Below are 12646 nucleotides of genomic sequence, written 5' to 3'. Positions count from 1 at the left end.
TATCTCCTCCTATCTTACTACAACAATGGTGTCAAAATGGACGTACCATGTTGATTAATTTTCGCAGTTTTTTTTATTACTTGGCCTTACACAATGATACACACAATCTGACCTTGGCAGTCAACCTGTTAATGTTGGTTGTAGAAAGACACGAAGCGAAATTCTTTAAATAAACAGCAAACGTCTTAGTAAGGTTACATTCTCAATAGTAGTTACGCTATCACTTCCTGCTGACGGTAATAGATGTCGTGAGCTTTGTGATTGTTGTACGTAACGAAGTCCTTAAATAACTGCATTACAAACATAATTCGGAGTCGAGGTTGTAGGTGAAAAACAAACAAACAAACTAACAAACAAATAAATTCTTGACTGTAATCAATTAGAATTTTTCATGGAGGACGATTTTAATCCACAACGTACAGCACTAGGAATGTTTGGAAGCAACTATTAGCTTTCTTTTAAATTAAAAAAATATTAGAGCTTTCAAAGATGGTTTGTGGTATGATCATCCACATATAACTTTAACTGTCTGTTTTTTTAACAAAATATTAGAGCTTTCAAAGATATTTCTAGTATGATCATCCATCCATAAGTTTTGACTGTTTTTTAATAAGATATTTGAGCTTTTAAAGATGGTTTGCGATAAGATAGTCCATCTACAATTTTGATTGTCTCTTTTTCTTAAATAAAATATTAGAGCTTTCGAAGAAGATTGCGGTATAATCATCCATCTAATTGTTCGTGCCTTGTGCCTTATGCACCGTCTCTCTTCAACACTTTCCATCTTGAATGACAAATGAAATCTAAATTTCGTAGAAACAGTGTTTCCAGTTCTTAAAAATATTACTACATAATATAAGACTTAACATGCCGCCCGCCAAAAAAGGACTAGTGATCTTTTTTAAAAAAACAAAGAAAAGAAAACAAACTTTACATAACAACAAATAAAATCGACTAAAACAGGAAATAAATATACTTTAACATGAATAACATTACGATTCATCACTATTTGGTAAAACACAAAGTCCTCTAATTGAGCGTTTATATAAACCATTGGAAGTTTTAACAGTAGCCACTCGAATCAAACCGTCAGGTCCAGAATGCACTTCAGTGATGACTCCCAATTTCCACGATAGAGGAGGTAGCTTATCTTCTTTGAGAACCACCAATTGACCTGGCTGTATGTTGGCACAGCTTCTCTTCCACTTATTTCTTCCTTGTAGTTGTGACAAATATTCCATATACCATCTTCTCCAAAACTGTTGAAATTGTTGTTGGATCCTTTGCCATCTTTGAATTGAACTAATCCTCTCCTGATGTAAGTCTCGTTCTGGTAGTGCTGTCAATGGTTGGCCAATAAGAAAATGACCAGGAGTTAATGCTACTGGATCATTAGGATCATTGGATAATGCTACAAGAGGTCTCGAATTTAAGCAAGCTTCTATTTGTGTGGTTAATGTTGTTAATTCTTCAAACGTGAGATATGACATTCCCATGACTCTTCTTAAGTGGTATTTAAAGGACTTAACTGCAGCCACCCAAAGACCACCGAAGTTGGGCGAATATGGCGGAATAAAATGCCATTGGATTCCTTCAGTAGTTGCAAAATTCTTAATCCTTTCTTGATGGTTAGCTGTATGCAACAACTTTGCGACTTCTTGAAGTTCCTTGTTGGCACCAATGAACGTAGTTCCATTGTCGCTATAGATATGCTTGCATTTACCTCGACGAGATATGAATCTTCTCAAAGCAGCTAAAAATGCCTGACTAGTAAGATCACTCACAACTTCGAGATGGATAGCCTTTGTTGCTAAACACACAAACACTGCAATGTAGCACTTCACCTTTGTTTTTGACTTTCTAGTACCAGCTTTGATGTAAATAGGACCGGCAAAGTCAATTCCAGAATTTGTGAAAGGTCTTGTTAGTTCTACTCTATGTTTTGGTAGTTGTCCCATTAATTGTTCTGGTCCAGACGCCTTTAATCTTTGACATGTAATACACCTTCTAATAACCTTCTTGATGGCATTTTTACCATTAGGTATCCAATACCTTTGCCTTAGTGATGCTAGAATTAACTGACATCCAGAATGTAGCAATCGCCTGTGTTCATGTTCTATAATTAGTCTTGTCAGGTGATGATCTGGTGGTAGAATAATTTGATGTTTAGCATCAAATTCAAGTTCAGACATCTTTAATCTTCCACCAACTCTTAGTAATTGTTGATCACATATGAAAGGATTGAGAGACAAGAGTTTGCTCTTATTGCTAATTCTTCCACTTTCTTTAAGATCAGCCATTTCCTTAGCATAAGCTGAGTTTTGAACTTCTCGTATTAGTCTTATTAAAACTTCTTCAATTTCTTCCAAAGTAAGAGCGTCTACATTTCTTCTTGATGCTTCTACTTTAGCATTCTTGGAAAACCGCATGCAATAAGCCAAGACTCTCTGAAGTTTGTTCAAAGTAGAGAATCTTTCAATCATACTATTATCTTGAGTTGTCACTAAGTAACTTGATTTTAATTTCTTCTGTTCAGGAATCTCTCTGAATGGGGCAGGCTCCGTCTTAGGCCAATCAAGTGAAGAACACCGTAACCATTGAGGACCGTTCCACCACAAATTATTATGTATTAACTTGTCAGGACTTGTTCCCCTTGATATAATATCTGCAGGATTTTCACTTGAAGCGACGTGTCTCCATTCTCCTTCCACTTCTTGTACCTCAGCAACTCGATTGCCAACAAATGTTTTCCATCTATTTGGACTTGCTCTTAACCATGCTAAGACCACCATAGAATCTGTCCACATATACACCTGGGATATTCGTTGTTTTAATGCCTTAGTTACCTTTCTGACAAGTTTTGCTGATAACACTGCCGCACATAACTCTAAGCGAGGCAGGGAAATCTTCTTTATGGGCGCCACTTTGGACTTAGCACATAATAGCTTCGAAGTAACTTGACCATCCTTGTTGACGGATCTTAAATATACACATGTCCCATAAGCCTTTTCTGAAGCGTCTGAGAAAGCGTGAACTTGAATGTTTTTCAAGGTACCTGACTGAAGAACCATTCTGTCTACACTGATATCTGATAATGAAGGAATGAATTCAAGTACTGTCTTGCATCTTTGCTGTAGTTCTTTAGGAAGTGTTTCATCCCACTCCAATCCTGCTTGCCACAGATCTTGAAGAATTATCTTACATACGATTGTTATTGGACTAACAATTCCCAACGAATCAAAGATTGAAGCAATAATACCCAACATCTTGCGTTTTGTTAAATTATTATTCGACCTTTGATTTAGAGTGAATCCATTCATCACTTGAAGTTGATCAGTTGCTGGATGCCAAAGTAATCCTAATGTTTTGACTTGACTCTTATCGTCTAAGCGTAATGGAAGTTGTGTTTCTCTCAATTCTTCAGAGATGGATTCCAATAATTCAGAACTGTTGGAACACCACTTTCTTAGCAAAAAACCACCCTTTTGTAGCATTTGTATTAATTCGTCCTTTATCTTTAAAGCTTCCTCCACACTTTCAGCCCCTGAAATACAATCGTCAATATAGAAGTCATTCTTGAGAATTTGTGCTGCCTTCGGATATTCACAAGCTTCTTCTGCACTTAATTGCTGGAGACATCGAGTAGCAAGGAAAGGCGCTGAGGCTGTTCCGTATGTGACAGTCTTTAATTCATATACCTTAATGGGTTCTTCTTCTGATCTTCTCCACAAGACCTTCTGGAATTTACAGTCACGCTTATCAATCAAAGTCTGTCGATACATCTTCTCTATATCTGCAGTAAAAGATATAGGGTAGGTGCGAAATCTTAATATAATTGACTGCACATCGTCTTGCACAGTTGGACCAACTTTGAGAACATCGTTCAGTGAAATGCCACTAGTTGAGCATGCGGATGCATGAAATACTACTGTAGTCTTCGTAGTAGTACTAGCTTCCTTAATAACTGGATGATGAGGCAAGTAATATCCTTGAGTAATATTAGAGTTGCCTTCTACTTCCTTCATATGTTCCAAAGCTTCATACTCTTCAAGGAATGCCACATAATCTGTGCGTAACTTGGGGCATCTATTTAACCTTTTTTCTCGTTGTTGTAAACGCTGAACAGCTGTCTTATAAGAATCACCTAACTGGGTCACTTCTTGTTTGAATGGCAATCTCACTATAAAGCGTCCTGTTGAATGTCTTCTAGTGTTTGCGATAAAATGTTCTTCGCATTCCCTTTCTTCTTTGGATACAGGAGTTTCTTGAATATCTTCTATTTTCCAAAACTTCTGCAGCTGATGGCTTACATCATCGTTGTTGTGCAAAAAGAATGTTCGATGTTCTGGCGTGAAGTTGTTGTGCTTTGGCATCTGATATTGTCCTGAAACTATCCATCCTAACTCTGTATTTTGGAGAACTGGAAATGCTCCTGGACGCACCTGTTGTCCTGCTTTTAGTAGACTAAAGAAAAGTCCAGCACCTAACAACAAATCAATCTTAGCAGACTTGTTGAAATTAGGATCCGCTAACTGTAAATTCGGTGGAAAGTTCCATTCTTTAATGTCAATATCAGCATCAAGTAAATTTCCCGCTATTTTGGGCAATACAAAACACTCAACATCTACACTAAAATCACTTACAGCAGAGAATACTTGTAACTTACTTCCGTATTTAACGTTGCAACTTACATTATTAATACCTTGTACAGGAACATTGATAGGAAATTTCTTTAATTTTAACCTTTGAATGAGAGATTCTGTTGCAAAATGAGATTGGGAACAACTATCAAGCAAAGCCCTAACCATATGTAATTTACCATTGCAATCTTTAACTTGAACAACTGCAGTTGAAAGTAAAACACGCACATTACTTTTAGGCTTCACAGAGCAATAAGTACTAGTATTAACAACTTCCTGTCCTTGAGACACTGACTTTTCCCCTACAGGTTCCGTAACAGAATCATTTTCAACACTGGCAGCATGATCAAGCTGTGATTTCTTAAAATCACTATGCAATAACGTGTGATGCTTGAGATTACATATTTTGCATGCACTTAGCGAACAATCTTTCGCTACATGGTTGACAACTTTCAAACAATTAAAACAAAGTTTGTTCTGTTTCGCAAAACTTACTCTTTTGGATACACTTAATTTCTGAAACTCATTACACTTGTGTAACGCATGACTTTGTTGACAAAACGAACACAAAACATTAGTACTCACATAAGATTGTCTAGCATTTTTACATCCTTAACAACGTTAGTTTTACTGAGATGCAACTTTGATTGCGTAGACTTTACCAATTCTAAGGCCTGGCATTTATTTTCTAAAAAGACATGAAGTTCTTCTAAACTAGCAAACTGTTCCCTATTTGTTTGATTTTCAAAGTCTTTACGTGTTTGTTCATCTAGCTTTTCCAAAACTAGGTGCGATAACAATATATCCTCCAAAGGAGTATCTAACTGTAACGCCTTAAGTGCATTTACGTTACTTATAGTTTGATTTAATAATGTCCTTAAGTCCGCCACTGAATCTTTACTGACAGTCGGTAATGAAAACAATGCCTTTACATGAGCAGTTGCTATTAGCTTTGGATTATTATACCTTTTGCATATCATTTCCCAAGCAAGTTTGAAATTTTCACCTGTCACTGGTATATTCTCAACTAATTTGCTTGCTTCACCTGATAATGAGGACAACAAATAATGAAATCTTTGAATATCATCTAAACTTTGATTGTTTACAACCAAACTACTGAAAGTATCATGAAAATGTCTGAAATCTATAACTTGACCTTTATATGTTGGTAGCTTTATGACTGGTAATTTTAAACACCCTGTATTCGCGGCTGAATCACCTGACGAACTTCTATTGCTACTACTAGCCTTCTCAGCTGTTTCAACAATTGACGTCATTTTTGCAAGAGTATCGTAGTAAGTAGCTTCAAACAGCTCTCTATCCTGTGTATATTCATCGTTTTCGTCCTTTAATTCAAGCTGTTTTTGCACTTCATCATATTCTTTGAATATATTGGGTAAACGTGCACACCTAACTTTAATTTGCATTACATCACCGTCTGCTCCAAATTGTTCAACAAATGTTTTCATTCTTGTAAGGGACGCATTAGCTAGGCCTCTTGCCTTTATAAGAGAATTTGTATTTGAATCCATTGCTTGTGATATACTTAGCTACGTGACTGCTACATTGCGCCTTTGTTTTTTTTCAGATTGCAATGCACAGCTGAATGCGTAGGCGCGTACGTGATAAGTCCACTAGGTCAATTTTGCTTCTGATTCGTAACACTCACTGTCTTTACACACACATAGTCAATATGAATGTTTGAATGATTCACTTATTCTTTTTCTTGGCACAATACTTCCTCCATTCGGCACTGGAGGACCAAAAAAAAACTGTTTATGCTTATGCTCTTAAATGTTCGCCATTTACTTAACTGGTAATGGACTGTCTTCTAACAATGGAAACTTCCAATACTTGTTTTTAGTTTTTATTGTACCTTACTAATCGCTGGTTTTTAACTAACACTTAAAATAAGCCACAAAGTACATGTAATAACTGCACTGTGTTCATTGCACTTAAATAACAAACTTAACTTAAAATTATGGAAGAAATGTTCGTGCCTTGTGCCTTATGCACCGTCTCTCTTCAACACTTTCCATCTTGAATGACAAATGAAATCTAAATTTCGTAGAAACAGTGTTTCCAGTTCTTAAAAATATTACTACATAATATAAGACTTAACACTAATTTTTGACTATATGTTTTATGTATAATATTAAAGATTTTAAAGATTGTATGCCGTATGATCATCCATCTATAATTTTTTAAAAATCTTTTCAAGATAGTTTACGGTATGATCACTCATTTATAATTATTGACTATATGATTTTTCAAAAAAAAAAATATTATTTAAAATATTGGTTTTAAAGATTGTTTGTGGAATGCTCTTTCACCTGTAATTTTTGATTGTCAATTTTTCTTACAAAATATTATAGCTTTTAAAGATGGTTTGCGGTATGATTATTCTCCATCAACTGTCCAATTTTCCAATTGGATTATTCTCCATCCAATTTTTGACTGTCTGTTTTTGTTTTGGTCAAATCCATTGCTTTTCTTTGTTGAGTCTTCTTCGATTTTTCTGCCAATACGTACATTCTGCTTTCTTCATCATCTCTACTTACTTGTTTGTGGATCGAACCAGGGACCCCATACACCATAGGTAAGCACTCTATCACTCATCCATCCCCTTTCTACCTTGGAAAGAGATTGATCATATACCTTAATCGTCTTGTGAAGAGTCTGATGTCACTGAAAGTTCAAAATGGCAAATAATGAAGCCATTTTGTTTTGCCCGATTTATCAGAAGTTACGAAAAAAAAAAATAATGTTGGGATAGATTTAAACGTAAGGAAAGTAGAGATTGTAGGCACAAACAACAGAGATTTTCAAAAATCTCTTACGTCCTAATTTTAATTATAGCGTGTCATTTCACTAATATATCTTGGAAATTTTGAAGGAGTTTTTTAATTCAGGAAAATTTAGAAAATTGAATTAAAAGTCAGAATTTTTCATGTTTTGTAGTCACATAATTGTTTAACAGTCGATCAGGATATTCAAACTAGTGAAATAAATTCTTTGCAAACAATTGTGTATATACAGTGAAACCTGTCTTTAGCGGAATCGAGCGGGACTTGCAAAAATTTCCGTTAAAGTCAGGTTTCCGCTTAGTGGAGGTAGACTTTTCCTATCTTTTAAAAAAAATACATGCTTATAAAGGGGCATACTGAGAAAATATATTGCTGTACGTACATTGTTCGATTAGAGTACTTTTTTCTTCTACGAATAAATACACAAAAAAATTAAAATGAATACAAAATATGCTATGCACACGTTTTCTTTATTTTTCTAATAGCCAAGGAGAGTTTTCTGTGTACATTGCTGTTTGGCTGCTTGACTTTCCGCATATAGTTTAGCCTGAGAAATTATACTAAGTGAATCAGAATCATTTTTTCGTAAGGCAAACTTTTGCAGTTCCTTTAGACTTCTGAGAGAATCTTGATATGTATTTATTCTACACTCTTCTTGGAACTCGGTATCGTATTCCTCTTCTTCCTCTATCTGGTTTTTTCTTTCCGACATTCCGTATGATTCTTCATTAAGTTGCGGGGATTAAGGACAATTTGTGGGGGTGAATATGAGTAGTGGTTGGGGAAGATCAACATTGTTCAGAAATATTTAACAAAAGAACGAACATTTTATCGCAGACAGTGTAATGTATATGTCTCGCAGAATGTCTAAACATCTTCTAAACGCTGTAGTCCGGAACTCAGAATTTTCCGTTAAATGTTTATTTTTCTTTCCGTTGTCCGCGTAACACAGTTTCCGCTTAATGAAGGGAGTCTTACACGTTTTGTTCTCCAAAATTCATGGGACCGTGAAATATTTCCGTTTAAGACAGTTTTCCGTTTAATAAAGGGTCCGTTGAAGACAGGTTTTACTGTATATATACACACACACACTACTTTTTGTAACAATGTTTATAAAAAATAGGGAATACACTTCCAATTTCTATATCGGTATGTAAAAAAATAAACCCTGAAAACCTTGATTTCATTTCATATCGAAATGCTATGTTTATGTGTATTAGTCGTTGAGATGATTTGTGAGCACAGCAACAATTCATTTTATTGTGAAACGACCAATTGCACAAGCTGACAGTTAAAACAAACCCATGATGCGTGCTGGACTTACGATTTCCTCTTTCCTACAAATGATGTGTTTTCTAGTGTGGCCCCTCGTTTCTGTGACAGTTTGCTAAAGGGTTGGGGGAATGGTGGGAAGGGTGATGTGGTAAAGCATATAATAAATTACACATGGCCAGCCCATCCATTGCCTCTCGGCAATCATTGCTCAAGCCTTCAGGCGACTAATAAGTTGTTATTATTCGGTTGCGCTTTCGAGTTTTGACTATAGCTGGGTCCATGTTGGCATTATTTGAAGCTGAATTTGAAACTATATTGTTCCATGTGTGTGTGTCTTTTTGTATGCGGATATAGCGAGCACTCATGCGTTACAGTTCTGCGGTGTGTTAATGCAGACTCCCTGCACTGACACATTCTAATGCTGACATTAACCTTTAGTACTAATATTAATATTATAATAAGCATTACTACATTCCTAACATATAAAATTGCACAACGACAGTATATAAATTAGTCAATTGTAATTTTGGCGAAACTTACAGAAATTCTGGGGCTTTTATATATGTATAATAACATATTCCCTATAAAACATTAATAATATTGTTTAACTAGAGGTCGTCAACTGCGGGCTACATTAAGGTGGATCACCACCCGGAAGTCAGTACTTATTTTATAGCTCATTGCCTTAACTACTGCACAATAAAACGTTACATACTATAAATATTGTACTATAAGATAGAGTAATGTTTCAGCTACAGCACAAGACACTGATTCATTTGGTTGTCTCTCCTGATATCGAAAAATGTAACAAGTAAAAGAAAATATTTGATTCGTTTTACAATGAGTCCACAAGATGGCACTTGCTGTAAGATCTTACTAGAAGTGCTCAATTTTATGAAATGTGTGAAGTATTTTAAAATATAGATCTTATTACGAAATAGATATATTGTTTGACCGTTTTTCGTATTATGTTTCATATTTTATTTAAATATTAATTTACATTTAAGGAAATAGATGTTGAGACGAAACTTGCGCAGAACGTCATAATGTGTTGTTGCCAAATTTGTACATTTACTGTAGTAGTCACAATAAGAACATTCCTGGATTCTAGCGTTGCAGTTCGAGAAACGGAATTGCGGTAAGGGTCGAAAACTAATTTCTCTAGTAAGTATCCAAGCAGAATTACATGATTACTTCTTTTATTATCTGGTATCAGTAAACACTCACGCTACCTGGCAACGCCGCACTATTCAAACAGTGTTTAGAATAGCACCGAGAACACCTAGTGATCCACCTTAACAATTTCAATGATGTTTCTGGGTCACTACACCAAGGAGTGGCGGTGACTCAGTAGTCGAGAGGTTGCCTCTTGTGTGAGAGACCGTCTGGTTCGATCTCAAATCAAATCAGCTTGCAGTGAACAACATCGTGCCCGTATGTTTTCTCGGGGCTCTCCTGGTTCTTCTTATATTTTCATTCCACCAATTCTTTTATAATTATTCGCTTTCGTTAATCACTCACCTTCTTTAACCTAAAAAGCATAGAATCTAAGTATTGGACGTTAAATTTAAAATTTCGTTTTTTTTGGATCGGATTTCAAGTTTAAGTTCTTAATTTTTGGAAAAAGGTATCGGCCATGGTAAGGACTCTGTAAGTCACGTTTGAAGACCCCTGTTTATTATTATTGTCTGATAAAAAAAAAAAAAATAAATGTCTAGTAATGCATTTTCCGATTGCAAAAGATATTCATTTAACACATTCGCTGCGTTTACGAATCACCGGTGGCTCGTGCGATATTTCATTTCTATGCTGTGCCGTTTTATGCACTCTATTACCTCTGTTCGTTTATGGTATTTTCGTTTGTACAGACCTTTTACATTACTAGCATCCACATGCTAAACTTTTAACGAGACACACGGTGACTCGTATAGCACTGAGATCCCAACATAATTTTATACTGTCTCAACGAATGATTTTTTAGCAAATTTATCGTATAAGTAGACACTGTAATAATATATATAGTGTTTAATTTCAAATTAACGTAAAACACATTTATTTCATGTATATTCCTCTATTGTTCTAAATACTTAAGTACAAAACCTGAATTTTACAATTATTGATCCTGGAACTAAAGCTCTGCATAGGAAAAAAATATATTAAGCAGATAGGTCTACTTAAGGCCACCATCCATACCAGAGCGTGAAATCGGGGCTTATATATATATATATATATATATATATATATATATATATATATATATATATATATATGTATTTCTTTTTTTAAAGGAAAATAAGAACTTAGTGTATTTTTGTGGTGTCATCATTGATAATTGCTAGCCACTTGAACTGGGTATGCTGTGCATAAACACAGTTCATCATGAGGCACAGAACACAAACTACTGTGATCGTAAGACAAAGACCCCGCAGAACTGAGAACTAAATTACAACGTATTGTAAAGAATGAGTAATTGGACTGAAATATTGCCACGTATTTTACCTTGAAAATATCTTGTTACAACCGACCCTACAGTTGAGACATAGAAATACGTTTGTAGTTTGTAATCATTCTTAACAATTCTTAATATCATCATCATCATATCATCATCATAGACTAGGGCCAAATCGTGGCACGTAAAACCAAAAGATTTCATTTTATTTTTAAACGGGGGGAATTTTAATACACAGGGCTTATAGTAGTACTAAAAAAATACTGTAACCCTTATTCAGCATAATCGGAGATTTGTCTCGGTGTAAATTTCGTAGTTCCGGGGGACACACACTGAAATTATCACTGCTCATTTTATAATGCAGAAGAAGAGATGTTCATTTGCGAAGAAGAAAAGCCTACAGCTCTAATCATTACTAATTCTTTCAGTGTATGCTGCATCATAATCTGTCTTTGGTGCTTGCAACTAAAAATTAAATGAAATTAAATCTTTTAGTTTAACGTCGCACGTTAGGCCCTTTAGCCTAAGGGAGACTTATGATTAAGGCAAATGAACGATAATGGAAGAATCGGTGGAATGAGAAATTGAGAGAAAACCAAGGCGCTGACCACACATCATCCCTAAAAGCATGTGTACCACAAACCGGTTAGGGGCTGTTGAGCTAGGAGTTTAGTTTAGTTTGATATTTAATATTTTCTTTTGTTTTACTTCAATTAATTTAGGTTGCTTTATAGGTACTAGAAATTCTGTAATGAACGAAATGGTGTTTCAGGCAGTTGAAAAGGATACTAGGCATCTAGGATTTGTACTAGGCAAAAATCTACTATATATTAAAACGGGAAACGAAATGGCGTTAGTGACTCAAGTATTGAAGTATTGAAGGATACATCGAGAAAGCTTTATGCAAAATTAAGGGAAAGGCAACTGAAGTAAATAATATACGCATTGAATTTATTAAGAACATAAGAAAAATAGGGCTGAGAAATCTAATACGAAAACCTGTGAGTACTATAGAGTTATTAGAATTATGGAGCCAAAATTCAGCTTCGAGTATTGCAGATTATAAAGATGAACGGAAAAGAGAGTTGAAGGAGAAAACTTCATTAAAGATGCAATAAGATGCATCGAGTACTTTTCAGTCAAAGAGGAAAACAAAAATGAAAAATGAAATGAAATCTTTAAGTTTTACGTTCCACGGTTATGCCGGTTAGGCTAAAGGAGACGGTGATGATGAGAGATGAATGAAATGGTGGAATGAAGAAAGTGGGAGGAAATGGGAGAACCCCGAGAAAACCCACGAGCACGGTGTTTGTCCACCACAAAGTCCACACGGCGCGAGCTGGGATCGAACCAGGGACCCCAAGCACCGGAGGTGAACGCTCTGCCACTGAGCCACCGTGCCCCCAAGAGGAAAACAAGTGTATGCAATGTTTATTAATTATAGGGAAGTATTTTAACTGTGTAAACTGAACAAG

At 35.4% G+C, this 12646-nt stretch overlaps 1 protein-coding gene across 1 annotated transcript; it reads right to left on the bottom strand.

The window, feature by feature from the left end:
- Positions 1-992: 992 nt before the first annotated feature.
- Positions 993-6172, bottom strand: LOC145689229 (uncharacterized). Its single transcript, XM_081763366.1, has 2 exons — positions 5226-6172; positions 993-5010 (listed from the first exon to the last, which is right to left on the bottom strand). Exons 1-2 carry the CDS (start codon positions 6170-6172, stop codon positions 993-995), a joined length of 4965 nt encoding a protein of 1654 aa, XP_081619492.1.
- Between the last annotated feature and the right edge of the window lie 6474 nt (positions 6173-12646).

Source organism: Thermobia domestica, chromosome 7, assembly GCF_964235325.1.
Source record: "Thermobia domestica chromosome 7, izTheDome1.hap1.1, whole genome shotgun sequence".
NCBI lineage: Eukaryota > Metazoa > Arthropoda > Insecta > Zygentoma > Lepismatidae > Thermobia > Thermobia domestica.
The sequence above is the reverse complement of the archived record's forward strand: the minus strand, read 5'-3'. Positions and strand labels throughout refer to the sequence as shown.